This window comes from Erpetoichthys calabaricus, chromosome 2 (genome assembly GCF_900747795.2).
Source record: "Erpetoichthys calabaricus chromosome 2, fErpCal1.3, whole genome shotgun sequence".
NCBI classification, from domain to species: domain Eukaryota; kingdom Metazoa; phylum Chordata; class Cladistia; order Polypteriformes; family Polypteridae; genus Erpetoichthys; species Erpetoichthys calabaricus.
The window spans coordinates 5,971,212-5,987,464 of NC_041395.2; the positions used below are offsets into that span (position 1 = coordinate 5,971,212).

General features: G+C 41.3%; 1 protein-coding gene across 1 annotated transcript in view; it reads left to right on the plus strand.

The window, feature by feature from the left end:
* Positions 1-16,253, plus strand: part of pip4p1a (phosphatidylinositol-4,5-bisphosphate 4-phosphatase 1a) — an 83,589-nt gene that overhangs the window by 37,734 nt on the left and 29,602 nt on the right. The window contains exons 2-3 of the mRNA XM_028825605.2: positions 1,960-2,150; positions 8,398-8,504. Of these exons, the coding sequence (XP_028681438.1) occupies positions 1,960-2,150; positions 8,398-8,504 (298 nt within the window). The remainder of the gene's footprint in view (positions 1-1,959; positions 2,151-8,397; positions 8,505-16,253) is intronic.

Below are 16,253 nucleotides of genomic sequence, written 5' to 3' on the forward strand. Positions count from 1 at the left end.
TATTATTCTTTTTATTTTATTTTATTGTAGAATCCACTCTTGGCAGCAGGGCTGCTGTGTGGCGCATGTGTACAGGCGTCGTTCTTATCCCTACCAACTTTGCCGTCACTTCCCCTACCCCTTCATATAGTAAATCATTCTTGAGGCAGATTGAAGACTTAAGTGCCAGCTTAAGTGAAAAATTAAGGAAAACGTATTAAGTAATTGCAACACAAACACCAACTTAATCAGTTTTAACGTGAAAAGATGCCAATGGAAGAAGAGATGCGGGCCGCTAGGGTGGAGGAAAGAAGAGCTGCTCAGGAAGCAGCAATCACATCAACCTCTGAGCAAACGAATGATAAACGTACAGAGAAAGAGGAGGAAAACTACAAGTCAAGCGTATTCACGGCCGTTATCGTGCAGTGAGCCGTTACTGGTAATATATATTATTTGAAATAGAAAAAAATCAAATTCTAACTTAGGTAATCTGTACAAAACTTTTTTGAAACCTAGCAGGATCTGATCAATTAAATCTTAGAATAAGCATTTCAAATGAGGAAGCAGATTCTCTCCCCTCTTTCTTATTCTATTTATTTTTATTCATTTATTAATTTATCCATTTACTTATTTTTACAAGTTTAAAGTTTTACCCTGCTGGCCTAGCTCTCTCTCTCTCATGGGTAGGGGTTGATTTGTTTCGAACCTACTTTTGTTAAACTTGATTTGCTTGTATGGAATGTTATTTGATTTTAATAAAATGCAAAAAAAATAAATCAAAAAATATAAATCAATTCTTAAGGCATATTATTAATCCTTGGCTATTAATTCATTTTAATTATAAGAGCTGTGTTCGTCTCTTTTATTGTCCTGTTGCTTATTGTCTTTTATGTACCGAATTATTTTTGGTTCTACAGCACTTTGGTCAGCTTTTAAAGGTGCTACATAAATACATTTGATATTTTCATAAATTTTGAAAGTGTAATACGTTTATGGTGAATTCAGCAGTTAAGATCACCCTCAAACTACTAGGGCTGGGCGATATGAGAAACAATTGTGATAAAATGTTATTATATCAGTTGATATCGATGGTTATCACAATATGACGTCAAGTCATTTTTTATTCCATCCAAGGACTTTTCCATTAGGATTGCCCATTAGAATGTAAACAAATTAAAGGGACTGCCAACGTGAACCAAATTTTAATTAAAAATGACAAACAGAAAATCTAAAATCTTTAGTCTTGTCATCATAAATACTAACGACGCTCAAGAATTCACAGGATACCAAATTGTACAGATGTACAGACTTGGATACCTGGCGCCTTTGCGCGTAGTCACACCAATACGCTGGGCTTTTCAAGGTTTTTTTTAATTGTTTCTACTCAAATTTAGTTATCTGTTAAAGATCAATGAACAAAATGACAAAAAAATATTTTCCGCAAATAGAATATGCTGTTGGCTAAATGACAAAAGCACAAATTAAACTAAGAAAATGACCAGAGCTTATCCCAGATATACAAATTTCAAGTTTAAATAAAGGGAACTTTTGATCATCCTGGACTGAAAAACAGTCAAATAAATAAAAGAAAATTCCATTATCATATTTGAAACTGCAAAAAAAAAAAAAATGAACTGTTTTAAATTTCTAAATAAAAATAAATGTCCTCATGCACAATTTACAAGGACATTTTCCTACAAAATCCAGGCAAGGTAGACAAGCCTGTGTGCTGTTCACAGGTTTCAAAGCTGCTCTGTCAGGGGTTACCATGTCACTTCCTGAGCTAAACCCTAATTTCTGAGGGGGAGCTGATTGCAGGGATGCTCAGGTAGGGCTGACAGAAGGGTTTGTCGCTGCCAGTTCTGGGACGGGTTCGAAACTGCTGGTGTGTATATACAAGTCACGTGTGCCAGTCCTTTGCTCTTTACAAACTAGTGACTAGGTCATTAATTTTAACCCTGCTTATTTGCTTTGCTTTAGGTTTTCCAAGCTTCCCCAGTTCCCAGCCATCTGTGCTTCCCGGGGAGGACCCGCCACCATATTCTCCCATGACGTCACCAGAGAGTGGCAGTGCACCCATGATCAGCTGCAGAGTGTGCCAGTCGCTTATCAATGTCGAGGGCAAGATGCACCAACATGTTGTTAAGTGTGGGGTGTGCAATGAGGCAACGGTGAGTAGTGGGTCACATTCAAGATTTTGAAGTGGATTTTTACTGTGAAATTTTTGAGCTATTTAGAAAGGGCTTTCTGAGAGAGGGATTAAAAATGATATTTAAAAATGTGTAAAGTGAAAGATAAATGTAAATGAATTAATTTGCTTGAAGTTCCTTTTAAGAGCAGTCTCAGTGTTTGCTTTCTATCACTTTCCCATCTGTTTTTCCCCCTGGTGACTCTGCACAGACTTCCCTAATCCAGGCCATATGCTTTAGCCTGTTCTAGTGAATTCCTAGGTGCTGTCGTGTGTGTGTGTGTGTGTGTGTGTGTGTGTGTGTGCTGGGTCTGAAAAATCACATCAATCTCCAATGGACTGTGTTCAGCATGGGAGAAGTCAAAGAGGCATTCTTACTGAATGACCAAACCACCTCCACTCGCTGCTTACAATCCAATGGCACATCAGCTTGATGCCAGTGGTCATTCGGTTGTGTGCTCTTCAGTGCAGGGATCTGATTTGGGTCCCTTGTAGCTAGAATTTCATTCCCTTGCTTGTTATACCCAGCTCATGAAGCTCCTGTTTATGTGTACGCATGATGTAATTTGTGACGTTTGTAAATGTATTTTACCTGTGAACTTGTTACAGCTCTCTTTGCTTGCATTCAGGAAAGGCTGCGCAAGAAAAATTCATTTTAATTTATTTTTGAGTTATCTTTCCTCTGTATTATAGGTAAAAGTAAGAGGAATACCTTATAAGTTACTCCATATATACCGTAAGTTACTTGGGAATTATTAAAAAAATATATATAAAAACAGCAACTCCCCTTCTATCACCTTCAAAATGCTTTCATTGAGATACAGTCCGTTTGTTCCAGCGCTTGTCCCATTCTTGAAAACATTCCCTGTATTAATCCTTTGTTACCATGCCAAGAGCCTCCTGCAGTTTTTCCTGGATTTTTCCCATGGTAGCAGTTCTTCTTCACTTCAGTCCCAATTTTAATATCAGGAGCTGGGAGTGAGATCTTGCAAAGCAAGAGGGTGCTTTCCCTGTGCCCTGAATGTGGTTCCCCAATACCACAGTGCAGTGATGGGGACATTGTGCAGTAAAAATGTCACCGTCCTTCGGATGGGACGTAAATCTGAGGTCCTAACTCTCTGTTATCATAGAAGATCCCTGGACATCCTTTGAAGAGTGTTGGGTTTGTCTCGATATCCTGGCTGAATTGCCATCTGTGGCCTAGTCATCCCTCCCCTATTGCTATTTAGCTAATTGTCTTTCACTCCTTGACCACCTAATAGCTGACATGTGGTGAACAATACTCGTGCAAAATGGCTGCTGTCACTTCATCCAGGTGGATGCTACACATTAGCGGTGATTGAAGTGGCTCCCCACTCACAATGTAAAAGTGATTTGAGTAGTGACAACAGTGCACCAACCACCAATAATACAGTCTCTTTGGACTCCCTTCTTCTCTCTGCCACCTCCAACTCCTTAGTTACAAGCTCTGTCCTCTTCCAACCGACTCTGGCTTTCGAGTGGAGTGAGGCGGCCTCTTTTATACGTGACCCAGATGTGCTGCAGGTGCTTCCTGATCTTCTTCTGGCAGCACTTCCTAGTGTGGTGGAAGTGCTGCCTTCCAGTGCTCCATAATTGTCTGAGCGCCCCCTGGCGGTGACCACGAGCTCCAACAGGGATGAGCTTCCCCACGCCGACCAGGGCGGTTACCCTCTCGTGGCCTGGGGAAGGTATTGTTCCTCTCCTGATTCCTCCAGGTGTCCTGGCATATATATACAATGGGGCAAAAAAGTATTTAGTCGGCCACCAATTGTGCAAGTTCTCCCACTTAAAAAGATGAGAGAGGCCTGTAATTTCCATCATAGGTATACCTCAACTATGAGAGACAAAATGAGAAAAAAAATCCAGAAAATCACATTGTCTGATTTTTTTTAAGAATTTATTTGCAAATTATGGTGGAAAATAAGTATTTGTTCACCTACAAACAAGCAAGATTTCTGGCTCTCACAGCCCTGTAACTTCTTCTGTAAGAGGCTCCTCTGTCCTCCACTCGTTACCTGTATTAATGGCACCTGTTTGAACTCGTTATCAATATAAAAGACACCTGTCCACAACCTCAAACAGTCACACTCCAAACTCCACTATGGCCAAGACCAAAGAGCTGTCAAAGGACACCAGAAACAAAATTGTAGACCTGCACCAGGCTGGGAAGACTGAATCTGCAATAGGCAAGCCGCTTGGTGTGAAGAAATCAACTGTGGGAACAATTATTAGAAAATGGAAGACATACAAGACCACTGATAATCTCCCTCGATCTGGGGCTCCACGCAAGATCTCACCCCATGGGGTCAAAATGATCACAAGAACGGTGAGCAAAAATCCCAGAACCACTCGGGGGGACCTAGTGAATGACCTGCAGAGAGCTGGGACCAAAGTAACAAAGGCTACCATCAGTAACACACTACGCCACCAGGGACTCAAATCCTGCAGTGCCGGACGTGTCCCCCTACTTAAGCCAGTACATGTGCAGGCCCGTCTGAAGTTTGCTAGAGAGCATTTGGATGATCCAGAAGAGGATTGGGAGAATGTCATATGGTCATTTGGTAAAAACTCTACTCGTCGTGTTTGGAGGAGAAAGAATGCTGAGTTGCATCCAAAGAACACCATATCTACTGTAAAGCATGGGGGTGGAAGCATCCTGCTTTGGGGCTGTTTTTCTGCAAAGGGACCAGGACGACTGATCCGTGTAAAGAAAAGAATGAATGGGGCCATGTATCATCAGATTTTGAGTGAAAACCTCCTTCCATCAGCAAGGGCATTGAAGATGAAACGTGGCTGGGTCTTTCAGCATGGCGATCCCAAACACACCGCCCGGGTAACGAAGGAGTGGCTTCGTAAGAAGCATTTCAAGGTCCTGGAGTGGCCTAGCCAGTCTCCAGATCTCAATCCCATAGAAAATCTTTGGAGGGAGTTGAAAGTCCGTGTTGCCCAGCGACAGCCCCAAAACATCACTGCTCTAGAGGAGATCTGCATGGAGCAATGGGCCAAAATACCAGCAACAGTGTGTGAAAACTTTCTGAAGACAGAAAATGTTTGACCGCTGTCATTGCCAACAAAGGGTATATAACAAAGTATTGAGATGAACTTTTGTTATTGACCAAATACTTTTTTTCCCACTGTAATTTGCAAATAAATTCTTAAAAAATCAGACAATGTGATTTTCTGGATTTTTTTTCTCATTTTGTCTCTCATAGTTGAGGTATACCTATGATGAAAATTACAGGCCTCTCATCTTTTTAAGTGGGAGAACTTGCATAATTGGTGGCTGACTAAATACTTTTTTGCCCCACTGTATATATAATATTATATATATATGTTATATATATAATTATTTATATATATATATATATATATATATATATAATTATATAATATGAACTGTAACTATTATGATGATCAAGTCTGTTAATGACAAAGAAACATGATTGTCAATGTCTGTCAAAAATCCGAAATGGTGACTTGTAGAAAAAAAAAAAAAAAAATCGATCAAGTCACATGCACGATTGTACATTAAATACGAGAAACGCGCACTTGTTCAGCTCAATACTATGCCACTCAGCGGGCAGTCTAACTAGTCTGTGTGGGTATTTGATATTGAGTGGCCAAACCACAAACTCCTCATCTATGCTCAAAAGAATGAGACCAATGACTAAAACTGTCTGGATTGATTTTCTAATACTTGGGTGTATTTGCTCCCCTTTTGTGATAAAGCAAAGAGCTTGACGAAATGGGACCATCTTAGAGTAGTATTGCCTCTTCACCGACTCAAGAGGAACCAGTAGTGCATGAAGAGAGGATGGCCCTTGTGTGTGATTACATGCATACACAAAAGTCAGGACTAGGTGAGTTACAAACACCCCCCCAAACCCCCCCCAAAAAAAACAAGTTTATATGCACAAGGCCACTTATGGAGTTGATGTTTGGCAAAATGCACCAATGTCTTAACAAGGCAGTTAAAAAAAAAAAAAAAAAAGGTTAAACCTCATCGATGTCTGCTGCCAATTCAACAACAAGCATGGAGCCCGTGTCTCCCAAGATTGTGCTGCTGAATACATTAAGCTCATTGACATACATTTTAGCAATTTCAGAAACAGATTGTTTCTTATTCTGGTTGAAATAATTAGACTTTCCTAAGCATTTGACTCAGGAAATATATCCAGTAGACGCTGCCACCTTTTTCTGCCCATGGCTGCTGCATGCATGCGTGAAGCAAAGACCATATGTGGAACGGACATGCTTGGACCACTAATCATATGCTGCAGCCTGGTTACGGATGGAGAAATTTACCTATGTTAACTTGGTTTGGCAGAGGCCAATATCCCAGTTTCTGTAACAGGAATAAGGGTATATGTGGTGTAGTAACTGGGCACATGTTAACACAGGTCCAGAAACACACTTCATCATGACTTTCCTTTGGATTAACAATTGAAAATGAATAATTAATTAATAAGTAATGGACTATCTTACAGACAGACCTCAGTATGTGCGTCTCGGGAACTGCAGGTCTGACATTGTGGTCAGCAGCACAGGAGTGCCGCAGGGGACTGTACTTTCTCCGGTCCTGTTCAGCCTATATACATCGGACTTCCAATACAACTCGGAGTCCTGCCACGTGCAAAAGTTCACTGACAACACTGCTATCATAGGCTGCATCAGGAGTGGGCAGGAGGAGGAGTATAGGAACCTAATCAAGGACTTTGTTAAATGGTGCGACTCAAACCACCTACAACTGAACACCAGCAAAACCAAGGAGCTGGTGGTGGATTTTAGGAGGCCCAGGCCCAGGCCCCTCATGGACCCCGTGATCATCAGAGGTGACTGTGTGCAGAAGGTGCAGACCTATAAATACCTGGGAGTGCAGCTGGATGATAAACTGGACTGGACTGCCAATACTGATGCTCTGTGCAAGAGAGGACAGAGCCGACTATACTTCCTTAGAAGGCTGGCGTCCTTCAACATCTGCAAAAAGATGCTGCAGATGTTCTATCAGACGGTTGTGGCGAGCGCCCTCTTCTATGCGGTGGTGTGCTGGGGAAGCAGCATTAAGAAGAGGGACACCTCACGCCTGGACAAACTGGTGAGGAAGGCAGGCTCTATTGTAGGCACGGAGCTGGACAGTTTGACATCTGTGGCAGAGCGACGGGCGCTGAGCAGACTCCTGTCAATTATGGAGAATCCACTGCATCCACTGAACAGGATCATCTCCAGACAGAGGAGCAGCTTCAGAGACAGACTGCTGTCACCGTCCTGCTCCACTGACAGACTGAGATCGTTCCTCCCCCACACTATGCAACTCTTCAATTCCACCCGGGGGGGTAAACGTTAACATTATATAAAGTTATTGTCTGTTATACCTGCATTGTTATCACTCTTTAATTTTAATATTGTTATTATCAGTATGCTTCTGCTTGAGTATGTGAATATCCCCTTGGGATTAATAAAGTCTGTCCATCCATCCATCCATCCATCCATCCATCCATCCATCCATCCATCCATCCATCCATCCATCCATCCATCCATCCATCCATCCATCCATCCATCCATCAGACTCAATATTTAACCCTAACTTAAATATTTAATAAATAAACAGAGCATTTTAAAGCACAGCAAGACAACAAAAGACATGAATGAAAAATGCCTGAAGTATTCCTTCTTACTGAGTAAAGTTTAAAAATGAAAAACTTTTTTGTCTTTATATGTTTATTTTAAAGGGTACATTGCCCGGAACTTGGAGATCCATAAGTGAGGTTGTGTTCTGCAGTAGTCGAAACTTCAGAGATTTTATTTCAATTCTGAATTGAACATTTTCAGCTGTATTAACTGCACGGCCTGTTATCATCTTAAAGTTTATTTCCACAAGTTCTAAAATGCCAGTAATTCTCAGAATTTAAATAACAGCTCAGTTTCAGTTCCCAGTTATGAATGTGGGGGTTTTGGCTTTTGTCAAAGAGGAAATAATCCACCCCCAGGTGGTCTGTCTTTCTTAAATTTGTTAACAGGGCATTTATTATTATATTATTATTTGTTATTATTATATGTTAGTGCACTCTTTGTATTTCCACACTCTTTACTGAAACACTAGTACAAAATTAGAAGATCATGAGCACTTTTTAAAAAGTCAAATTTTTACAGTCCTTACAAGTTTCTGTTTTGGTAAATGTGGAGTATAAATATTTAAATTTGTCTTTCAGCCAATAAAAAATGCTCCAGCTGGGAAGAAGTATGTCCGCTGTCCTTGTAACTGTCTGCTGATCTGTAAAGTAACATCACAAAGGATAGCTTGTCCCCGGCCGTACTGGTAGGTGCATAACAATTTCTGCTTTATCTAATTTTAATTTCCTATCTTTTTCTTCCTCTTCATCTTTTCCCACTTCTATTCTGGGTCGATGTGCATGCTCAGCCTTCTCCACGCAGAGTAGGCTTTATCCTTTCACCTCCACTTCAGCTTCCTTGGCTTTCTATTCCCCATACACTTCCATTGTCATCCCTCTTTTGCCGACATATTCCTTGTCTCTCCTCATCACAAGTCCTTTCCTGTCCTTTCTTAGATATCCCTCTTATCTTTTGCTGTACCTCTGATTGTCTCATTTCTTCATTGTCCACGCATTCATCTCCAAATTCTTATTTCTGCTACACCCAACTTCTTCTGCTGCACTCCCTTTACTGCCCATGTCTCAGCTCCATGCCTCATTGCTGGTCTTAAAAACCAGACCTTCACACTTTACCTTAATTCATCGATCACGCAAAACTCCTGATACCTTCTTTGATGTGTTCCACCCACACTGAACTCTATGGGTTAGCTCTGCATCTAATTTTCCATCTTAGGTTACCACTAATCCAAGATCTTCAAATTTATCACCTCTTTTCAGTAGTTCTCCCTAAATTCTGATCATCATTAAACCTCAGATATTCTGTCTTCTTACTATCTAAGTTCTATTTCTGTCTTCCGAAGCTCTTCTCCATTAGTCCTCCCATGTGAAGGTTTTCTTTTCCACCCATAAAGGGCTGCAGCAGGTTTTAAGTAGCACTGTTAATTGTCATATGCATCCTAATATCTTTAACTTATGTTTAATTTACCATAGTGTTTATTGAGAAGGACACCTTATAAGTTTGATTTTTGAGGTATAATTGGATGTTGTGTATTTTTTTATTCTTCTGTGTTGAATTAATTTCGATTAGATAGACTTTATTAATCCCAGTGGGAGATTCAGGTGAATACAGCAGCAGAAACATAAAAAACAAGGATACAGACTAACAGGACAAACAATACAACTAATCAATAGTTAGATTGATAAGTAAATAAATAAAAAAGAGTACATCTATTGGAAGCATTAAATTGCCTGATAGCAGAGCCCAGTAATGAGCCCAGAGGTGCATCTTAGCACCCTGTGGTGGAATAAGCCTGTGGCTAAAAGTGCTCCAAGACAGCCTCTCATGGAGGTGATTTTTCAGGATGGTGTCTAATTTTGATTCCATCCTTGTTTCCCCCAACAACTTCCAGCATGTCCAGGGTTCACCCTGTGATGATGCAGGCTTTCTTGATGAATTTATTCAGGCATTGTGCTTCTTTTGAGCTCAGGTTGCTTCCGCAAGAGACTACAGCTTAGAAAAACACACTGGCTGCTGAGGACTGATGGAATTTCCTGCATCAAAAGACCTGAGTCTCCTTAGCAAGTCCAGTCTACTCTGGCCCTTCTTGTATGGTGGCACTGTGTTCTCAGACAGTTTGTTGTCTTACTGTATGTGAACCCTTGTACTTGTAGCTCTACACCACTTCTACGTCCTCCCCCTCGATGGTGACTTGTCTTAGGGGCTTCTTGGCACATCAGAAGTCCACCATCAGTTCCTTTGTCTAGGTGATGTTGTGTTGCAGGTGGTCCTCCCTTTACCACAAGACAAAGTCCCCCACAACTTTCTTCTACTTGACTCATTTCCTTTATTAATGTAGCTCATGATGGAGAAGTCATCTGTAAATTTCTGTAGGTGGCAAGCACTGGTATTGTGCCAGAAGTCTGTTGTGTGGAGGGTGAACAGGAAGGGAGACGGGACATTTCACTGAGGCTGCTCCAGTATTACACTCCACCATTTTCTTACTCACAGTACCTCAGCCTCACAAACTGCTCTTGATCTCTTGATCGGGGAGTCCATGATCCAGGAGATTCAAACCCTTGAGCCTTTTCCCCAGTCAATGAGTCAGAATGGTGTTAAAAGTGCTAGAAAAGTCAAAGATTATTTTCATGACTGTGGTGCCAGCTTTGTCCAAGTGGGAGTTGCTCTGTGAAGCTTGGAGATGTGAGCATCCACCACACCTGTATGTGCCTGATAGGCAAACTGCTGAGGATCCAGATGTTCTAAGACTAGGGGGTCATAGATCTTTTAGGACCAGACTCTCAAAGGTTTTCATGATTTACGTATGTATTTAATTTCATTAGAAAAACAACACAAAAATAATGCAAGGGGACAATGCATCCTTGATATGTCTATGTAATGGAGATTTTGAGGTGCTGTGGCTCAGACATTGGACTCTTTTAGGGTAAATGACGGCTTTTGTCGAAATTCAGGGGTAGAGGATGATAATCGGCTGTAAACTGCGACAAAACTCGCTGTTTTGTTTTATTTTGACTCCCTTTGCTAGAAGGAAAGATGGTTTGGTTGATCTGACGTAGATTACCTGCACATGCATGAGAATCAAAGAGCAAACAGCCTCTGAAATGGCATCGACATCTGGCGAGAAACCAAAGTGAAATACTCTGTGGACGACATTTTGTGTATTGGCGTTGAATCGGACTCCAATTTTGATTCAAGTGATCTGGAGATAGAGATCAAAAACGAAAGTGAGGTACTGGCATTGGCTGATCGGCCCCCAGGTGATTGTGGTGCCAATGCACCAATGCCAACATGCACCTGGGAGGACCGCCACTTACAATGACAAGTGTTACAAACCAGATTGCATTGCACTGTGGTTGCCACCACCACGTGAAGACAGCCAGGCAGCCAGCCTGCTGCTCCGCACAACTGGCAGATACGGCAAACAGGCAGTGACTGCCGCCCCAGAACAAAGCAACAGACGTTTTATGTTGATTTATGTGTGAAAGCATTGTTTTGTGTGCTTTTCAGAAAAGTGAGTTGTTTGGAAAAAAATATTCAGCCCCCAAAGTGTTAAAGGCCCATTTACACTTGAGTGTTGTCATTTTCCAGCATTGACTTGCCATTTTTCAACCTATTTTAAGGTGTTTGGTTTTTGTTCAAGGACTGTCCAGTGTTTTGCTGGGACTGACATTGTTTCCCATCAACATTTTGTAAGATGTGAGGTGATTGTTGCGTCTCCAGAATGTCTTCTATGACTTTAGCGTTTTTAATCCTGGAAGTCAGAATACTGATGAGGAGGTATCATCAACGTCCTGTGCAAAGTTATTCATCGTGTACTGGGTTCAGAGTTGCACAAATAAAAGTTAGAATAGCCATTTTAATCCCCCTTTGTTCTTGAACTTGTCGAACACTGGAGTCTTTCAAAAGCAAACCGCAAACTTAAACTTCAAGAGGCATTTGACTACGTTTATGCCTTCTTGGAATTAAAAGATTTCAAAGGTGTTGTCTTCACAGTTGTCACGCATCAGAGGAATGGAGCCACAAGCTCAGTCAGTGGTCTCTGCAAGACGCAAGAACCCCAGCCTGGGGAAGACCTGCTTGTATTAGACAGTCAGTCACTTGTAAAAGTTTCTATTACCATGAGATATGAGACTTGTGCATGACCACCGTTGATCCAGCATTGCTTTGAATTCTGTCTGAGTGAAAGTGTGTTTTCTCTGTAAGTGAAGCAGCTCTAGAAAGTGAGGGCACAGACTGATACGTCACACCCTCCCTCTCAGCTTGATTCACTTGCTTAGCAAAGCGACTTTCTAAAACCTGCTCTGCAAGTCGGTAAAGGACATTTGTGTTGACATGTTCTCTACTGGGATGGCATTGAACAGAGAAATTAAGACTGCAGTTCAATTACACATCTAATTATAGCAGCACATGCTCCATTACCAGTGCAAACATGTCATCCCAAAGTTCCTTTTTAATATGTGGAATAATTACGCTAACTGGGCAACAATTTATTGCTTAAATAAATGATGGTGTGTTCACGATCAAGCACAACCTGAGATGATACAACACCCAAACTACACACGCTTATTGAAGTGTGGTGAACTGTGTGATAGAGCTCAGGGCGCTACTTGACCAAGTGTCGATGAAGACTTCCTTCTCTACACTGTCCGAGGGGTGCGACGTGTTTAGAAACTCCCTGCTTCACTCCTGGCACATCCAACATGAAGAGGCCGTGACTTCTTGTAAAAATGCTATATGTTGTTGTGTTTTTTTTAAACAGCATTTTACAGATGTTACAATTCATTTCAATATAACAAGCATTTGGCTAAAAACTGCTGTTTTTTAGACCACTCCCTGCTAAAATGCTTAGACGTGAGTTGTGTCATTGGAAAATTAATGGCAAATAACTGTACAAGTGATTTAGGAGCATTCTGGTGTTAAAATGGTAGAAAAATATTTAGGTGTGAACAGGCCCTAAAATGTTGCTGAATTCACAGTGTGAATGTGAGCAGGTCATGTGACTCGTTTACACTCCCAATTACAAAAATATATCTCTCTATTATCAAGACACTATATAAAAGCGGTTGGGATTGTCCTTCCGTCCCGTGAGTGCAAAGTGTAGCGGTATTCCTCTTGTCACAGACTTACTACTTGCGGCTTGCGGTACAAAGCAACGCGATGTGAGCAGAGTTCTGGTGCTCCCATCGTTCCCTTGCTTTTGTGCGCGATGCGCTGGAAAAATAGACAAAATTATGTCTCTGGAAATAATTAATGTTGATGGAGTACAAATGCCTCACCACGTAGTAAATATCAGGGGAGATGGTGCTTGCTTATTCTCATCTATAGCTTATTTAGTGCATGAAACTCTGTTTTTAGCGGTACAGATTCGGGCTGACATTGTACGACGTTTTAAGTAATTGGTCAAGGTTTCAGCCATTTACAATGATGCCATCAGGAATCTCTTATACAAATGAGCTTCAGTATCTAACTGAAATGTCAAAGTCTCAAACTTATGGTACCATTTCTGAGCTAAAGGCAGCGGGAGAGTTGTTCCCCTATGAGTTTCAAGTACAGTGGTGTGAAAAACTATTTGCCCCCTTCCTGATTTCTTATTCTTTTGCATGTTTGTCACATAAAATGTTTCTGATCATCAAACACATTTAACCATTAGTCAAATATAACACAAGTAAACACAAAATGCAGTTTTTAAATGATGGCGTTTATTATTTAGGGAGAAAAAAAATCCAAACCTACATGGCCCTGTGTGAAAAAGTAATTGCCCCCTTGTTAAAAAATAACCTAACTGTGGTGTATCACACCTGAGTTCAATTTCCGTAGCCATCCCCAGGCCTGATTACTGCCACACCTGTTTCAATCAAGAAATCACTTAAATAGGAGCTGCCTGACACAGAGAAGTAGACCAAAAGCACCTCAAAAGCTAGACATCATGCCAAGATCCAAAGAAATTCAGGAACAAATGATAACAGAAGTAATTGAGATCTATCAGTCTGGTAAAGGTTATAAAGCCATTTCTAAAGCTTTGGGACTCCAGCGAACCACAGCGAGAGCCATTATCCACAAATGGCAAAAACATGGAACAGTGGTGAACCTTCCCAGGAGTGGCCGGCCGACCAAAATTACCCCAAGAGCGCAGAGACGATTCATCCGAGAGGGCACAAAAGACCCCAGGACAACGTCTAAAGAACTGCAGGCCTCACTTGCCTCAATTAAGGTCAGTGTTCACGACTCCACCATAAGAAAGAGACTGGGCAAAAACGGCCTGCATGGCAGATGTCCAAGACGCAAACTACTGTTAAGCAAAAAGAACATTAGGGCTCGTCTCAATTTTGCTAAGAAACATCTCAATGATTGCCAAGACTTTTGGGAAAATACCTTGTGGACTGATGAGTCAAAAGTTGAACTTTTTGGAAGGCAAATGTCCTGTTACATCTGGCGTAAAAGGAACACAGCATTTCAGAAAAAGAACATCATACCAACAGTAAAATATGGTGGTGGTAGTGTGATGGTCTGGGGTTGTTTTGCTGCTTCAGGACCTGGAAGGCTTGCTGTGATAGATGGAACCATGAATTCTACTGTCTACCAAAAAATCCTGAAGGAGAATGTCCGGCCATCTGTTCGTCAACTCAAGCTGAAGCGATCTTGGGTGCTGCAACAGGACAATGACCCAAAACACACCAGCAAATCCACCTCTGAATGGCTGAAGAAAAACAAAATGAAGACTTTGGAGTGGCCTAGTCAAAGTCCTGACCTGAATCCAATTGAGATGCTATGGCATGACCTTAAAAAGGCGGTTCATGCTAGAAAACCCTCAAATAAAGCTGAATTACAACAATTTTGCAAAGATGAGTGGGCCAAAATTCCTCCAGAGCGCTGTAAAAGACTCATTGCAAGTTATCGCAAACGCTTGATTGCAGTTATTGCTGCTAAGGGTGGCCCAACCAGTTATTAGGTTCAGGGGGCAATTACTTTTTCACACAGGGCCATGTAGGTTTGGATTTTGTTTTCTCCCTAAATAATAAAAACCACCATTTACAAACTGCATTTTGTGTTTACTTGTGTTATATTTGACTAATGGTTAAATGTGTTTGATGATCAGAAACATTTTCTGTGACAAACAGGCAAAAGAATAAGAAATCAGGAAGGGGGCAAATAGTTTTTCACACCACTGTATATTAGTATGGAGTCCTACACTCCAAGTTTGGACAGGCACTCGAGGGGATAAAAAACTTTGATTTTCCGGAGATGTTATGAATGGGCACTTTGATGTTCTCATTCCCTACACTTACATGCCTGATGTACACATGGAGCGCACACAAATTGAGGATAAAAGTCGGTCGCCTTAAAAGGCTGGTGAGCCTAGTATAAAAAAAAATCCTTCAACTTGATGAGACCTGTGCATTGAAATTTTTTAAGTCATGCCCTGCACACTGTCCTCTCATTGGTGTGAATGCTTTTGTCATACACAGTTCCTACACTCCCAGCTCTTTTAAATTTTAACGTTTTCCTCACTTTTAAGTTCCCAGTTAAAGAAGACTTATTATATCCAAATCGTGGTGAAGAATTTCATCATGAAGGGTTATCAACAGAAGAAATGAGTACACGGGCAATCCTAGCACCGAGAAACGATGAAGTCAAACAAATTGACGCGAAAATTGTTGATCGGTTACACGTCACATTGGTTAAATTCGTATCAATAGACTCTGCTGAAACATTTGGTGGTGATGATGAGGAAGATGAAAACATCAACTTACAATATCACAAAGAATATCTACAACCGTTAACACCGTCTGGTCTTCCACCGGCTGAATTACTGTTGAAAGGACGACGTATCCAAGATAGGTAATGTAGTCCATCTTCAGGGGTAACATTAGACACCAAAGGAGATCTTGATACGCCATCTATATATATAATTCACTAAGTCCATGGCAAGCAAGACGCACGCAAGACAGAGCCACGCCCGCCAACTCACAGAGCCCCGCCCACCAACAATTCACTAAGCAGCCGACCATAGCATGCAAGGCAGAGACCATGGGATACGCATGACAGAGCCACACCCACCAACTCTAACCCTCCTCCCACTTCCATTACCTTCACATTGTTTTCCTTTTATTTCTGGTCCTGTTCAACAACTATATGGCGACATCGACTTCTCAACTGTGACTCCTGAATAACTCAGTTCGCAAGCTATATTAAGCGTCACCAACGAAGACTTGTTACACCTTAATGAACAAGTACTGAAAGTTATCCCTACCAACGAAGTAACTTTCACCAGCGTTGACTCCATCGTCACAGATGATCCTGCAGATCAAGTTTCATTCCCAGAAGAATTTCTTAACAGCCATTACTCCCACTGGCATGCCTCCGCATAAACTCAAAATTAAAATAGGTTCAGTCGTCATGCTTCTCAGAAACCTCATGCCAACAAGAAGTCTCTGTA